The sequence below is a fragment of the Ranitomeya imitator genome, chromosome 10, assembly GCF_032444005.1.
Source record: "Ranitomeya imitator isolate aRanImi1 chromosome 10, aRanImi1.pri, whole genome shotgun sequence".
NCBI lineage: Eukaryota > Metazoa > Chordata > Amphibia > Anura > Dendrobatidae > Ranitomeya > Ranitomeya imitator.
Window position 1 is genome coordinate 136316382 of NC_091291.1, and position 18001 is coordinate 136334382.

The 18001-nt window shown below is 39.5% G+C and overlaps 1 protein-coding gene across 1 annotated transcript; it reads left to right on the top strand.

Annotated features, from left to right (window-relative positions):
- Positions 1–5563: 5563 nt before the first annotated feature.
- On the top strand, positions 5564–15415 carry LOC138651776 (indolethylamine N-methyltransferase-like). The gene is made up of 3 exons (XM_069742274.1): positions 5564–5755; positions 8349–8556; positions 14738–15415. The coding sequence occupies exons 1-3, from the start codon at positions 5605–5607 to the stop codon at positions 15159–15161; spliced, it is 783 nt and encodes a 260-aa protein (XP_069598375.1). The 5' UTR covers positions 5564–5604; the 3' UTR covers positions 15162–15415.
- The last annotated feature ends 2586 nt before the right edge of the window (positions 15416–18001 follow it).

Below are 18001 nucleotides of genomic sequence, written 5' to 3' on the forward strand. Positions count from 1 at the left end.
GAACCTTGCTTCCATTGACATGTTTGGCTTGATGTTTTCCAAAATTGATTAGTTTGTTCTTCTTGCATTCCATGGTATTGATAACATCCTTCTCCAGCACCACATTTCGTAGTTGTCGATTCTTCTTCTGTCATGAATCTTTATCGTCCATGTTTCGTATGCGTATGTATAACCATTCTACATAGACTCAATAGCTTCTTTTATCTATTTTCTATGGTACTTAGAGATGAGCGAATCAAGCAAATTTCAAATTTAGCTGTTTGCGTAGTGGAAATTCTATTTGTAGAAAATTATTTATTTGCAAATTGAATATCCCTTATTATGGTCTAAGGGCTCTTAAGACCTTAGAGCAGAGGTAGGGAATCTTTTTTCTGCAAAGGGCCATTTGGATATTTAAACCATCCTTCGGGGGCCGTACATATTGTTCACAAACTCCACCCACAAAATAAGTGTTGATGCTGGCACTGGTGTCAGGATGTAATCTTTCATTGCACGCGCCTCGGCGTTCAGTAGTGAATGCTATGTGCGCATGCTCACAGAGAAAGAAGATATTAAAATACTGGTGACCATCAAAACACAGCTGGCAACACAAGTACTGTGGCCCCCAGGAATTTGCCCGAGGACTGGAGAAAAGGTAAATTACAACCTATGAGCCTGAGGTTCCCCACCCCTGCCCTACAGCATAATAAAAGTAATATGAGGAGGTAACCCCAAAAATGAGAATTACTTATTTAAAAATGTTTTATTCAAGATAGCATCTTGAAAACATTAATCCCATTCAAAATACTGTTCATTTGATGATATGCACTTGTCCCAATGTTTTTTCCACTGTTCAAGACATATTTATATTCTTCTAAACTAATGCTGTTAAGTGACTCCAGATTTGTTTTTCTTAACCTCTTCTACATTCTGAAAACACTTCCCTATAGGTTATTCTTTATTCTTGGGAATAAGAAGTCTCAGGGGGCTAGTTTGGGCAAGTAAGGGGTGGGTAAGATACCAATTTACCAAAAACTGGTTGACTTTCAATGCTGTGTGGGCAGGCACACTGTCATGATAAAGCAGAAATCGCCACAATTCATGTTATTCTTTACTCACTGCCTCACGCAATCACTTTAGCACTTGCAGTTAGTAACGTTGGTTGGCTTAGGTGACCTGAGGAATAAGTTCAACATGAACGACTTCTTTGATGTTGAAGAAAAAAAAAATTTGAACTTCAAACTTGATTTTATTTGCCGTGATTTTTTTTGACCTGAGCGATGAATCTGTCTTCCACTGGCTGGACTGTTGTTTAGTTTCAGGATCATAGGCGTAACACCAAGATTCATCCACTGTGATGACTTTTGACAAAAAATCAGGGTCACCCTCCCCTTAATCTTATAACTTAGCCCCCTGTGACTTCTTCTTATTCCCAAGAATGAAGAAAATCCTAAAGGGAAAGTATTTTCAGGATGTAGAAAAGATAAAGAAAAAATTGCTGGGGACAATTAACATCATTAGTTCAGAAGAATATAAATGGAATGGAAAAACTATTGGGACAAGTGCGTGTCATCTAATGGAGAGTATTTTGAAGGATTATTTTGAAGGAGAGTATTTTGCTTCTGTGCCATTATAATAAAAGGTTCTACTGTGGGTCAATTGATCAGTTAACTACCTGTGTGTTAGGGTTGGCGGAACGCACCGAGTATATATATATATGTATAAATAGATGCGTTCGCAACCCGGGGTCCACCGTGCAGGAGAGGAACCTGCTGCTGGCAAACGGCAGCACTATATGGCGGTATAAGCGAACTCAGTTAACTCCACAGAGTCACTAAAAATAAGATGCTGTGCCCTGTTAGCGTCACAGGGGAACACAGCTAACTGCTGAGCTGGAGGCAGTCAGTGGTCATGCACCCAGAAAAGCATACAAACACTCCTCACCGGAGGAGCCGGTATTCTAGGAGCTTATTTCAGCCGGGGCCCTAAATCCATGCACACAATCTCCTCGCCGGAGGTGCCGGCATTATTTCAGCCGAGTCCCTGAACACGTATAAATGTGACCACACTGGCGCATGCACATAACTGATTCAATACTAGCTCATGGCCGTGCGGTCATGAGAGCCTTAAATAGCTGCAGCATGTGCAGGACCTTCCAAGAAGGACCAATGAGAGGCTGCTACAGAGCCTGAGCACCTACAGGACCTTCCTAGGAGGACCAATGGATTTAGCTGCAGTATCTGAACATGTGACCCTCGATCTCCACTGAGAGATCTTACTCTGGGCATGCTCAGAACGAGAAAAGCAGGACTTAGTCCTAGAAGCGTCTGCTTGCCGCTGCCCAACACTGACTTCAATGGCAGAAGCAGGAAAAGCAGCAGTAACCCTTTGTACAGAGTCAGACTGAGCGAGACGCTGGGACTGATGTCTCTGCTGAGCAGTCTCCACTGTGGCAGGAGAAGAATGGGAGACCGCAGCGGAGATGGCCCGAGATTCCCCCTGTGCAGAGGTGAGAACTCGACCCCTAACACTGTGTTACTTGCCTTACTTTTTCCTACCACTATTACTGAATGAATGCTTGTGCCATCTGAGTGTGGCTGGAATTAAAAAAGAAAACTTGGAGATGTTGCATGAGGTATCAGGTTTCCCAGCTAAGATGGCTTTCACATCTCCTTTAACCACCAGGTCCTCATTGCAACTTCAATTCCAAGCTGTAAATGCTGGGCCAGACCCTGATACCTCATGCATGGCCCATCATTAGGACACCGCCACCATATTTCACTGTAGGCCCCATAAGTAAGTAGTGAGCATGCTTTATCAGATACAGTTGTGCTCAAAAGTTTACATACTCCGGCAGAATTTTTGCTTTCTTGGCCTTTTGTTTTAGAGAGTATGAATGATAACATCAAAACTTTTTCTCCACTCATGGTTAGTGGTTGGGTGAAGCCATTTATTGTCAAACTACTGTGTTTTCTCTTTTTAAATCATAATGACAACCCAAAACATGCAGATGACCCTGATCAAAAGTTTACATACCCTAGTTATTTTGACCTGATAACATGCACAGAAGTTGGCACAAATGGGTTTGAATGGCTACTAAAGGTAACATCCTCACCTGTGACCTGTTTGCTTGTAATCAGTGTGTGTGCATAAAAGCTGAGTGAGTTTCTGGGATCCAGACAGACTTTTGCATCTTTCATCCAGCCACTGATGTTCCTGGATTGTGAGTCATGGGAAAAGCAAAAGAATTGTCAATAGATCTATGGGAAAAGGTAATTGAATTGTATAAAACAGGAAAAGGATACAAAAAGATATCCAAAGAATTGATAATGCCAGTCCGCAGCATTCAACCTGTGATTAACAAATGGAAAACCAGGGGCTCTGAAAAAACAAAACCACAGTCAGGTAGACCAACAAAAATGTCCACAACTGCCATGAAAATTGGTCGGGATGCAAAGAAAAATCCACAAATAACACCAGCTGAAATGCACGACTCTCTTAAAACTAGCGGTGTGGCTGTTTCAAGATGCACAATAAGGAGGCACTTGAAGAAAAATGGGCTGCATGGTCGAGTCGCCAGAAGAAAGCCATTACTGCACAAATTCCACAAAGTATTTCGGCTACAATATGCAAAACAGCATAGAGACAAGCCTCTAAATTTCTGGGACACAGTAATTTAGAGTGATGAGACAAAAATTGAAATTTTTGGCCACAGCCATAAACGTTACATTTGGAGAGAGGTCAACAAGGCCTATGATCAAAGGAACACCATTCCTACTGTAAAACATGGAGGTGATTTGCTGATGTTTTGGGGATGTGTGAGCTACAAAGACACAGGAAACGTGGTCAAAGTTGAAGGAAAGATGAATGTAGCACATTATCAGCAAATACTGGAGGCAAATTTGCACTCATCAGCCCGGAACTGCGCATGGGACATACTTGGACATTCCAACATGACAGTGATCCAAAACATAAGGCCAAGTTGACCTGTCATTGGCTACAGCAGAACAAAGCGAAGGTTCTGGAGTAGCCCTCTCAGTCTCCTGACCTCAATATAATTGAGCCACTCTGGGGAGATCTCAAGAGCGCTGTTAATGCTAGACATCCCATGAATTTACAAGACATGGAGGATTTTTGTCAAGCAGAGTGGGCAGCTTTGCCATCTGAAAAAATAAAGAACCTCATCCACAATTACCACAAAAGACTTCAAGCTGTCATTGATGTTAGAGGGGGCAATACACAGTATTAAACATTGGGGTATGTGAACTTTTGATCAGGGTCATTTGGATGTTTTGGGTTTTCATTATGATTTCAAAAGAGAAAACACTGTAGTTTGACAATAAATGCCTTCACCCAACCACTAACCATGAGTGGAGAAAAAGTTTTGGGGTTATCATTCATATTCTTCGAAGAAAAAGCCAAGAAAGCAAAAATTATGCCTGAGTATGTAAACTTTTGAGAACAACTGTAATAAACAGCATAATCAAGTCAACTATTGTGGTGAGGCATCCCGTCTTATGTTTCATCAGGCTTTGTCACTGGATACGTGTGTTATGATTAGGTAATTCAGTAACACAGTGTACATAGAGGTCAGAGCACATACAGTGATCTGACAATAATCCAAAAACATAGAAAGAGCTCTGAGACGTGGGAACTTTGTTGACCGCAATCCCTAATCCTATCCAACAACACCAGAGGCAGCCGTGGATTGCGCCCAACGCTACCCATGCAACTCGGCACAGCCTGAGAAACTAGCTAGCCTGAAGATAGAAAATAAGCCTACCTTGCCTCAGAGAAATACCCCAAAGGAAAAGGCAGCCCCCCACATATAATGACTGTGAGTAAGATGAAAAGACAAACGTAGAGATGAAATAGATTTAGCAAAGTGAGGCCCGACTTTCTGAACAGAGCGAGGATAGGAAAGATAACTTTGCGGTCAACACAAAACCCTAAAAACCACGCAAAGGGGGCAAAAAGACCCTCCGTACCGAACTAACGGCACAGAGGTACACCCTCTGCGTCCCAGAGCTTCCAGCAAACAAATAGATAAGCTGGACAGAAGAAAAGCAAACAAAATAGCAAAGGAAAACTTAGCTATGCAGTGCAGCAGGCCACAGGAACGATCCAGGAGGAAAATAAGTCCAATACTGGAACATTGACAGGAAGCCAGGATCAAAGCACTAGGAGTTAAGTAGAGCAGCACCTAACGACCTCACCACATCACCTGAGGGAGGAAACTCAGAAGCCGCAGTACCACTTCCCTCCACCAACGGAAGCTTACAGAGAGAATCAGCTGAAGTACCACTTGTGACCACAGGAGGGAGCTCTGCCACAGAATTCACAACAGTGTGCAATCATGGACACAGTATTAGATTTTCAATGGTGAAAAGCAAACTTAAACATTTTGTGTACTCCTGAAAGTAGGGTCATTAATGGGTTAAACATTATTTATTTTCGTTATGTTATATTTTAATTAAATGACTGTATAAATATAGAGAAGAACTTGTGATATGATAAGCAAACATATTCCTTGCTATCATGCTTTGTAAATACATTTCTGGTGATGATATAAAGGCCTTGAGCAGCGTAGTAGAGAGAGTTACCGTGCCTGTGATAGATTAGACGATGGATTCCAGCACCCATAAGCGCTACCATGAAGATGGCTTTGATTCCAGACAACATTTAGAGAGTTATGTGTCAGATAACCCTGATATGATCTCTGTAGAGGATTCCTTGATATTTCCCATTGAAAATCTTCTGAAAAGTTTTACAGAGGGTAAGTATCCTAATTGTTCTGTTTAGATGGTTTTAACTAAATACAAATAAGGCAAATTTGATTTTAAATGGTTTGTGGGATCTAAGGTGGAAAGTACTGTGCCCGACTCATCTCAAGCGAGGGAAGAAGAGCAACGCCGTGTTTGATTATTCCATATGATGAATACTATCAGATTTCAGGAGTTAGTAGTGTAACTGTTTTCCTCTGTAATTTTCAGAACCCTGGAAAATAAGTTGAGGATAATAAACAGTTAAACAAAGATTTCATTTGTTGGTGCAATTACTTTTAAATCTGCTGTAAGGATACTCTCACATTTACAAATGCAGATTTTTCTGCAGATCAATAGAAAATCCACATTCAATGTGGATTTTGATACTAATTTACCATGCATTGCAAAAGGTAAAATACAATGTTAAAGTCTCCAAACTTCAGGTCAATTTCTGAAGATTTTTTTGCATTGTGCTCATTTATAACTTATTGGTATGAATGAGCACACCAGCATCATACCTCCCAACTTTCACAGAAAAGAAAGAGGGACAAAATATGTACACTGTGGCAAATTTTTGGCGTACCCCTAACTGAACCCCTATACAGACCCATATACCATTTCTTTCTACCGTTATAGGAAAATATATCAGGGGGTATGGTGGCAGCAAAAGACATTCAACAGACCATCTGGGAGAGCAAGAAGTAGACCAAAATTGGGGAATGTAACTCTGCATCTGGGGCATTTGGGAGCTTTTGATTTATTCTTTGATAATTTGTTTATACAGTGGCATGTAAAAGTCTGGGAAAGTCTGGGCAGCCCTGATTAAAATTACTGCTATTGTGAACAGTTAAACAAGTTGAAGATGAAATGACTTCTTAAAAGCCTAAAGTTAAAAATTGACACATTTCCTTTGCATTATATATATATATATATATATATATATATATAGATATATATATATCTATATATATATATATATATATATATAGATATATATATATATAATTATTTATTTATTTTTATTCATTTTAAAAATTACAAAAAAGGAAAATTGGCTGATGCAACAGTTTGGGCACCCTTTGAGATTTGTGTGCTCATATAACTTTGACCAAGGTTTCAGTCCATTATTCCATTAGGGTTACAGCAGCTGTGGGTTGTTCCAAGTAGCTGCCTAGCACTCTGAAAATGAAAATGGTGGAAACCCACAAAGCAGGCGAAGGCTATAAGAAGATAGCAAAGCATTTTCAAGTCGCCATTTCCTCAATTCGAAATGTAATTAAGAAATGGCAGTTAGCAGAAACAATGTAGATCAAGATAAGGTCTGGAAAACCAACCAAAATTTCAGGTACAGCTGCTTGTTGGATTGCAAGAGAGGCAAATCAGAACCCCTGATTGACTGAAAAAGACCTTCAGAAACATTTAGCAGATTCTGAAATTGTGGTACATTGTTCTATGGTTCAGAGACATCTGCACAAATATAGTCTTTATGGAAGAGTCATTAGAAGAAAACCTCTCCTGCACACTCACCATAAAATTCATCATCAGAAGTGTGCAAAAGAACAGCTAAACAAGCCTGATGCATTTTGGAAACAAGTCCTGTGGACCTATGAGGTTAAAATAGAACTCTTTGGCCACAATAATCAAAAGAATATGTGAAGAAAAAAGGGCACAACATTTCAGGAAGGAGCATCTTGTCAACAATTAAGCATAGGTGTTGGATCAATCATGCTTTGGGGTTGTGTTGCAGCCAATGGCATGGGTAGAGGGAAGAATGGATTCAATGAAATTTTAGCAAATTCTTAATGCAAACATAATTTTTGTGGCTTACTGCTACAGATAGGTAGACCCCGTGTTTGATTTATCCTGCGCTGATTATAATTACTTTACATCATATGAAATGGTCTTAGCTGTTATGTGTTGGCCACTGCCCTCTCATATACAGTACAGATCAGAATTGTTAGAGATGTTGCCCATGTTGTTACTGCTTTACCACCAACCCAAGTTAGTGTAGATAGGTCGTTCTCCAGCCTTAAAATAATTAGGTCAGATTTGAGGTAATCTATGAAGGAGGATCTGGTGGAGGTGATACTATTTCGCAGAACAAATTTGTAGACGGCACAAATGTTATTCAGTATGTTTTTGTTGAAAACTGTTTTTTTCCACGTACTGCATAGTGTATAATAAAGTGTAAATATGCAAAAGTTTTTTGTTCTAAAGTTGTATTCCAATAAATATATTTTATATTCTATCTACAAGGCTTGATTATTGTATCGTAATAATGATTAAAAGCTTGATGTTACCATTTTACTACAGTAAATTTATCACTTAAACTTAAACATAAGCCATGTATGAGGGAGTCAGAGTAGGTGTCATGGAAATTGATGAGTCAGAGGTTTGACTTACCGACTTCACAGCCCTGTCTCCAACTTGAAGAGCTTGTTGCAAAAAGGTCAATGAATATCACAAGACATAAAAAAAATAAATAAATGTTTAATCCACCTGTAGTTTACAGTAAAAGTAATATATATAGAGATATTCGTAACTGATATTGTGACCTTTTCATCTCTATGTATACATATTTCAATATTTGAATTTTCTTTGCAGGTCATGTACAAGGTGATATTTTGATTGACCTGAGTCCTAGTTCCATGATTCATCATCTTTTTGCAGCTTGTGACTATTTCAAGCACATCATAGTGCTGAAGATGAGAGACCAATGCATCATGGAGCTGAAAAGATGGGTGGACGAACGTACAGGAGCATTTGATTGGAACCATGCCACAAAACTTCATGCTGACGTAGAAGGAAACTGGTTAAGCATTTGTCCATAAATTGGGGGAATTCCACTGTCATTGTTTCAACAGTACAAAAGAGATGACTGTGTAATACTAATGAGCGTACCCTGGCACTAAATATCCTTAATTTCCCCAGCTGCTGATTGAATAGCCAATTCCACAGTTTGCAAAAAAGAAAATGTATTGCAATAATAGTACACCAATTAGTGCTATGGGAATTTATGAAAAGGACCACTTGAGGTGATGTGTGCACTCCAGTATATTTAGATTTATGTAAAAATGTTCATCCTTACATGTATTGCACTTGCCCCAGATTTCCCGATAAAATTCGCTATGGTTTAATATGTAAAAAACTTTAGATGTGGTGTATCGGAAGCAAATGGGATCGTGGAGCTAGCCGTTTGCTTCCAAAACGAGTAGGAATTGATACATTCAGTATTCCTTACAACCATCATGAAGTCGCGAGACACTGGGTTATTCAAGTTTACCTGCATACTGAATTCACCGGAGTCTTCAACTTACACAGTTGTGGATTTCAGCAAGCAGCTACAGCTTCTTAATCTTCCAGGCATACCCTCGTCTGTAATGGAACATTTCAGCATTCCAACTCCATTTTACATGGACTGTGCAAAGTAGACATCCTACCAATAGGTGTAAGTAGCGGGACTACTAAGGTTGGCCCATTCTGGTCCATTTATTCAGTGTGCAATATTATTATATTCATATTAGATATTTCAAAATGTACCTATTTTAGCAGACGTGGGAATAATAAGTCCTTGCTTAAAGACATTTCAGGGCGGCAATTGACATTGCCAAACAACGATTAAGCCCGCATGTAATTAGCAATACTTAGTCCTTCATCGAATGGAGTTTATTTGGATTTCACACTCAGTTCCATGTGTGACTGAGGTTGAATCAGTTTATTGGTTTCACCCTCAGTTCCATGTGTAGGAAACTTGTGCGAGCCAAAGCTAAAGTTTTTTTACATATTGAACCATAGCGAATTTTTAATGGGAAATCTGGAGCAAGTGCAATATATGTAAGCATAACATTTTTACATAAGTCTAAATATACTGGAGTGTATACATCACCTCAAGTGATCATTTTCATCATTTTCCATAGTGCTAGTTGGCGCACTATTCTTATAACAAATGCTATGACTGCGCTCTTAGTGTAATTTTGTGTATCTTTTGTCTACCTTATTTTACAATCGCAACCAGGCTGCCCTGTCATGTACTGGTTATTGGGACTGCTAGGTGCCGGGATTCTCCTGCTTCCCGGGATAGATCCCAAGCACTGCCTGGTGCTGTGGTCTCCCATTCTGGTCCGGCAATTGGGATTGCTGCTCAGCAAAGACATCGGTCCCAGTGTCTTGCTTAGGCTGGTGATATATCTCTGGTTATTGCTGGCTCTTCAGCTAAGTCTATTGTAACTAGTGATAGTCAGGTGCAGCCTCCCGCTCTGGAGTCCAGAAATCACCTTACAGAGCATGTCCATGATGTGGCATCTTTTCATTGGTGCTCAGATGTTATCTGCTCTGGTGATGTGGCAGCTCTGGATTGGCCCATGGGCGATGACACCGCCGGCTGGGCATGAGTGTTTGGGGTGCAGCCTAGGGTTTAAAAGGCTCTCATCGGCACACATGGGTGCGCTAGTATCACTCTTGTTCATTGTGTGTGGTGTACCCTTGGCTTAGCGTCTGTCTTCTTCACGTGATTGAGTTGCAGAGCAAGTTCAACCCTTTTGCTGTACGTTTCTTCCTCAGAGAGTGCTTACGCAAGCAGGTAGGTTTAGGACTGGTAACTCCCCTTGGATTAGCATCTGTCTCCTTCATGTGTGCAGTTAGCACCGTTGAGTTGCAGAGCAAGTCCAACCCTCAGGCTATACTTCTCTGGTACAGCATCAGGGTCTTGCACCTAGCATCATATGAGTTATTTTCCTGGACTCAACATATTTTCCCTGTGACGTTTAACAGGGTTTAGTACCTTATTTACTTTTAGCAGTAAAACTCTGTGAAGTAACTGAGCTGAGTACTCTTGGTCCTGTTCACACAGTGTGGTGATTAACACTGTGTGTTCAAGGTGTTTTGCTCTCCGTTTAGTTCCGCCATTGCTCACTAGCAGTAGTTTTACATCTCTGCACAGTGGACCCCGGGTTGAGCTTGCACTTTATTATTTATTTTATTTAGTACAATCCGCCAACCCTAACAGGGGCATTCTGCAGTGAGGGTGGTATATCACCAGTCCCAGGCTGAGAATATATATATAAACCTCCGATCTGTCACTACCATGCTCCCCCAATAACACCAGAATGGCATGCTGCCACGAATTCCTGGTTAAATATTAGCTCGGTCCGTTATCAAGCTTATATCGGGTCAGAAACCAACCCCAGGTAGCATGAAAGTACTAGCCAGACTCCTGGACGTGGGAAATCAGGTTTCGAGATTAAAGGGCAGACCAAAATTATTTGATATTTTAATTGCCAAAAGGTGCACAAGATACTACAAATATATACAGAATAATATACAGATATTACAGCCAGATCAAAAACAAAAAAGTCCACTAAATATCAAAAAGGCCCATAAAGTTAGGGCAACACTTCTTTGAATACTAACTGACAAAACCTTATTTCTTGAGCACCATAATCATTAGATAGGGCTCAAGAAATCTTTAAGAAGTGATCACAACCCATTATTTATTTTGAAACTATATTAGTTTTTATTAATTTATCACATAAAGTATTACAAACAGATTTTTCAAAAAAAGGTCACTGGAAAAACAAAGGTCCACAGATGGCATAAAATTTAGCAGATTAATTTACTCAAACTTGTTAAAAATGGCAGATATAAAATGTAGCACAAATTTGGTTGGAGATAAAGTGCTCAGTGCTTATCAGTCCATTTCATGAAATATCAGACTTTACCACTGAATAGTGCTATAATATCTACCACATCAATTTAAAGAAAATCTAAATTTTCATTATTTATTTACTGCCAGAATAAAGTGCTTAGTGCATATCAGTGCTTTTCATGAAATATCAAAATTTGCCACTCGATGGTATTATAACATCTGCCACGTCAATCTAAAGTTTACTAAAAATCTATATTTTCATTATTTATTTGCTGCCATAAAGAGGCACATGGAAAGGACAAGATCATTACCAAATATCAACAAAGTACTATTTTAGATTGTTTCTATGTTCAAAACATTAGAGACGCCCCCGAAGAAGCAGGGCAGTGAAACGCGCGCATCGGGGCGTGAGGTTCACGACTTTGGCAGTGGCACATGTATCGGACAAATAAGACATTCAGGTAACAAGCTGATTATAAATTCAAAACATATTTTCTTTCCCCGCATGTCGGGACGCATAAGTTAGGACTGTTGTGTATGGAGACAGCTGTATACCCTTTAGGGAACTAGATACTATAAACCATATACAGTCTCTAAATCTCCACGCGTGACGTGATGCGGCTTCTATGGCATAAGAATGACAAAGGCAAAAGGTGCGCAGCTAGGTCTTAACCCCTAGCTTGCCCCCTCCCATATTTGCCACCGCCTTTCTGAGTTGGACTGAATCCTCCTCCCTTGACCTCCTAGCTGAAATAATTCCCAATATCAAGGATGGGTCATAACTTCCAAGGGGGGTCCAAATGGGATGACTGACATCTCAATGGGTTCGTTGGGTCTGGACCGATACAGAGAGTGCAAACTTAGGTCAACTAAGAGGTTCTCGATAGCTCGGTATCTGGGACAGCTAGAGAAATATGAGATGCAGGGGTGTGTGCGGAGGTCTCTCAGGGATCTGGTGGCATATGGGACTTAAGGTACCATCACATTAAGCGACGCTGCAGCGATATAGACAACGAGCCGATCGCTGCAGCATCGCTGTTTAGGTCGCTATAGAGACGTCAAACACGGCAACGCCAGAACGATGCAGGAGCGATCCAGTGACGTACTTATCGTTCTCGCTGGTTGTTAGCTCCATGTAAAAACATTGCTGGCATCGTTGCTTTTGCTGTCAAACATGACGAATCACGCCGACCTGATGACCAAATAAAGTTCTGGACTTTTAGCTATGACCAGCGATGGCACAGCGGGATCCTGATCGCTGCTGCGTGTCAAACACAACGAGATCGCTATCCAGGACGCTGCAACGTCACGGATCGTTGTCGTTCTCGTTGGAAAGTTGCTCAGTGTGAAGGTACCTTTAACCCTGAGATGCATGGTACTTTCATAATTCATCTCTAGATGTCGGTGACGCTTACATAGTTATTAAGGTTGAAGGAAGACTATATGTCCATCTAGTTCAACCCATAGCCTAACCTAACATGCCCTAACATGTTGATCCAGAGGAAGGCAAAAAAAACCCATGTGGCAAAGAGTAAACTCCACATTGGGGAAACAAATTCCTTCCCGACTCCACATACGGCAATCAGACTAGTTCCCTGGATCAACGCCCTATCAAGGAATCTAGTGTATATACCCTGTAACATTATACTTTTCCAGAAAGGTATCCAGTCCCCTCTTAAATTTAAGTAATGAATCACTCATTACAACATCATACGGCAGAGAGTTCCATAGTCTCACTGCTCTTACAGTAAAGAATCCGCGTCTGTTATTATGCTTAAACCTTTTTTCCTCCAAACGCAGAGGATGCCCCCTTGTCCCTGTTTCAGGTCTATGATTAAAAAGATCATCAGAAAGGTCTTTGTACTGTCCCCTCATATATTTATACATTAAAATAAGATCACCCCTTAGTCTTCGTTTTCCAAACTAAATAGCCCCAAGTGTAATAACCTATCTTGGTATTGCAGACCCCCCAGTCCTCTAATAACCTTGGTCGCTCTTCTCTGCACCCACTCCAGTTCAGCTATGTCTTTCTTATACACCGGAGACCAGAACTGTGCACAGTATTCTAAGTGTGGTCGAACGAGTGACTTGTATAAAGGTAAAATTATATTCTCCTCATGAGCATCTATGCCTCTTTTAATGCATCCCATTATTTTATTTGCCTTTGTAGCAGCTGCCTGACACTGGCCCCTGAATATGAGTTTGTCATCCACCCATACACCCAGGTCTTTTTCATTGACGGTTTTGCCCAGAGTTTTAGAATTAAGCACATAATTATACATCTTATTACTTCTACCCAAGTGCATGACCTTACATTTATCCCCATTAAAGCTCATTTGCCATTTATCAGCCCAAGCTTCTAGTTTACATAAATCATCCTGTAATATAGAATTGTCCTCCTCTGTATTGATTACCCTGCAGAGTTTAGTGTCATCTGCAAATATTGAAATTCTACTCTGAATGCCCCCTACAAGGTCATTAATAAATATGTTAAAAAGAAGAGGGCCCAATACTGACCCCTGTGGTACCCCACTGCTAACCGCTACCCAGTCCGAGTGTGCTCCATTAATAACCACCCTTTGTTTCCTATCCCTGAGCCAGCTCTCAACCCACTTGCACATATTTTCCCCTATCCCCATTATTCTCATTTTATGTATCAACCTTTTGTGTGGCACCGTATCAAAAGCTTTTGAAAAGTCCATATACACTACATCCACTGGGTTCCCTTGGTCCAATCTGGAACTTGGTCTAGAGTTTCTATTGATAGATAATTGATGCTGGCCGCCTTGCACAAAAGACCACTGGGGATCTCAGCTCTGCTCCTCCTTGCCTTCATTAACACATGACCTCTAATTCTCTGGCCAAATCGCGAAGTTCTGTTCTTTTGTAAATTGGGTACTTGTCCCAAGGGTGGGGGCCACAACCCTGCTGTTCAAGGGAGATCTCTGGATAATCTATGGGGCCAGAATTAATAAATCCAAAATGGAGTCTCCCTCATCCTTCACAGACCATTTAATGGTATACTTTTTTTGCAGTGGCTCTCTGTACAGGAAAACGCTATTTTCTGCACTTTTCTATTTTGTAAACATTTTTGCCAGCGTATAATACATTAACAGAGAATGATAAGGCACTATATATGGCCTCATATAAGTGAATGGAGTCCTACAGATTTAAGCATGTGAAGGGAATGAAATAATAATATTCAAACAATATATAATAGTCTTGTAGGTTTCAAGTATTTTCCTAACTGGAAGTCAATGATCCAGAGCTAACCACTGAGCGATAAATCCGTCTTATTCAGTATTGAGTGGGGGACTATAATTTTCACAATTTTTCTCATTTATTTCAGTGATCAGTTCCAGGACAAAGAAGGAAAAGTTCGATCAGCCCTTCAACATATTCTGAAATGTGACCTTGAGAAAGAAAATATAATGGATCCGATCGTCTTACCACCAGCAGATTGTATCATCAGTTTTGGGCTTCTGGAAATGATCTGCAAAAAGCAAGATGATTACATCAGATACCTCAGGAAGCTCTTAAAGTTGCTGAAACCTGGAGGACACATTATAATATTCGGTACATTAGAGATGACATTTTACACAATTGGGAAACATAAGTTCCATGCTTTCAATTATGATGAGGATTTTGCCAGGAAAGCTCTAGTTGGAGAAGGTTTGATCATTGACCGCTGTGAGGTTAAAAAGAGAACAGTTATGAATGACCACAATGATTATAAGGGCATTATATTCATTGCAGCTCACAAAGAGATGTAGGTCTATGACACAAGTTGAGTTGCCTTGTCAAATGTTATATGTAGAGCTTAAATCCTACAAAAAGCCTTAATCTGTGCCCAGTGCATGATTCAAGTGTATAAAAATATAATTGCTCTTTCTTTATTCTAAAATGCATTATGCACAATGTATCCCTGGGTAAAATACTGAAGAATATCCATTCACACTCATGTCTTCCACAAAGGAGTTGGATCTTTAATATTATAAATGCACACAATAAAGTCATTATAAGAAGACAGATGTCCGATGTTCCTACTTGTGTCCTTTACTAAGACAAAACTTTTCACACTTACTTCCTCTAAGTTTTGAAAAAAATTATTTATGAGCAAGCAGAAACAAAAATCAAATCAGATCAAATTGATTTTTGACAGATATCTGCTTTTAATCAGCATCTTGTTCCAATGAACTTTTATATAAATGTTTCCTTTTTACCCGGAAAACCTACTGGATCATGAATTTGAAAATTAGAGACCTCCAAGGTATAAATTCTAAAAGAGATGTGATGTTCATCAATAATAACCATTCCTATTTTATTTAATGGCCTTCAGCTTAATCTCAAGCCATGGTGGCTTGATGGATGAATGCTCTGTGGTGAGATGGATCTTGTGCAAGGCTAAACAGGCCAACCAGGGTCTTCTCCGCTGTTATCTTGAAAGTATCAAGCTATCGTGATGCTGATCTTTCTCTTTGCCTTGTTCCTTTTATTCTTCGATCCATATTGTTCTTCTCCAGTGATTGCTCTCTTTGTATGATGTGTTCACAGTAGGCAAATTATAGCTTGGTGAACCTTGCTTCCATTGACATGTTTGGCTTGATGTTTTCCAAAATTGATTAGTTTGTTCTTCTTGGACTCCATGGTATTGATAACATCCTTCTCCAGCACCACATTTCGTAGTTGTCGATTCTGCTTCTGCCTTAATTCTTTATCGTCCATGTTTCACATGCGCATGTATAACCATTCTACATAGACTCAATAGGTTGTTATTTTATCTATTTTCTATGGCACTTAGAGATGAGCAAATCAAGCAAATTTCAGATGTAGCTGTTTGCGTAGTGGAAATTCTATTTGAAGAAAATTATTTCTCTGCAAATTAAATAACCCTTATTATACAGGGTGGGCCATTTATATGGATACACCTAAATATAATGGGAATGGTTGGTGATATCAACTTCCTGTTTGTGACACATTAGTATATGGGTAAACCTGAAGCATAAGTGTTCAGAGAAAATACACTTTAATAGTGACCAATCATACAGAAAAGAACCGACGATTCGGCCGTTTGGCCTTTGTCGAGGTAATTATCTACAAGCAAAAATATATAGAGTCAATAAAGACATATCAGTGTTATATGGTTGATCATAACAGAAAATATATCCAACAAAAACAGACATAGTTGTGTCGTACAATGGTGAATATATAAATGAAGCAGAGTCTTCCTTATATAAAGTTGATAAAGAGTAAATACATGGCCTATGAGTTAAAAAAAGGAAAAAAAGGAAATCCCTTAAATCTACATATTCCGGATGACTAGGAGGAATGAGATTAAATATTAAATATAATTTTTGCTAACACGACTGTCCCACCTATCTTTCTATGTTCCTCTTGGCAGAGATTGGTCTGGCAAGGGTGGACAACCTTGTGACCTGAAACTTGACACTATCTTACTCTGCCCCAAATAGGACAAAGATAATATTTCAGTATTGACAAGTAGCCCCTGTTATAGAGCAAACTGCGGGCAGCGAGGGTAAGCTGCCGTGGAGCAGGGGTGCCAATTCATAAATCCCTATGGTGCCAACATCCGTTGTTAGGTAGGGACGGATTCACAGTCTAGAACAGGGAGAACATTCCTCTATCTGTTTCTATATTTATAGGTATATATACGTATATGGAAAATTTAGTTAGTTCCCGTGTGAACACGAACGGTCTTGAAAATTAGATTTTAATTGAAATCGATAAAAATGTACAGTTTTTAAAGGGTATTTTTGTTTGTAAGTTTAGTGTAATATACCCCTAATTAAATAATTTCGTAAGTTATAAGTAACAATAGAGAAGGAGGAATTTTTTCGAGTGGAAATGAGTTCTCAAATTTAGAAAAAAGCCGCAGTCTGGCGAATTCAGATTTATTGTACTCTGCTGCACACAAATTCAGCAAAATGGTGTCTAGTTGCGACAATTATCCTGCTGAAAAGTAGAGGGTCTGAAAAGTTTAAAAAAAAAAGGAACATCAAGAGCTCTGGAGATGAACTTGTGACTTTGAGATTGTTGATATTGTTTAACAATTTTGGTTCTCAAGTCCTCAGACAATTTTTTTTCCTCTTTCTGTTCTCCATGCTAAGTGTGGCACACACAGATACACAACGCAAAGACTGAGTCAACTTCTCCCCTTTTTATCTGTTTTTAAGTGTGATTTTCATACTGCCCACACCTGTTACTTGCCACAGGTGAGTTTGAACATAAATGATTACATTGCCCTTTGAAAAGTAAGATTTTAATCAATATCCCACTGAATAAAATAACAGTTTCCAAAATTTTGATGAGACTGAATTTCATAGGACTTTTTTTAGCCCATAATATGACAGAAAAGGGTTAATAATATATCTTTCATTACACAATCTTCCATTTTACTCAAATTAGTTAATGCAAAAATCAAAACATCAAAATTTACTACATCTAGTATTTATATGACCTCCATTATTTGTAAGGAAAGCATCAAGTCTTCAAGGCCAGGAATGAGCAAGTTGGCGACATATTGCAACATCCCTCTTATTCAATTCTTCGAGAACGAGATCTTATAGAGCCCGGATGGGGTCAGATCAAGACA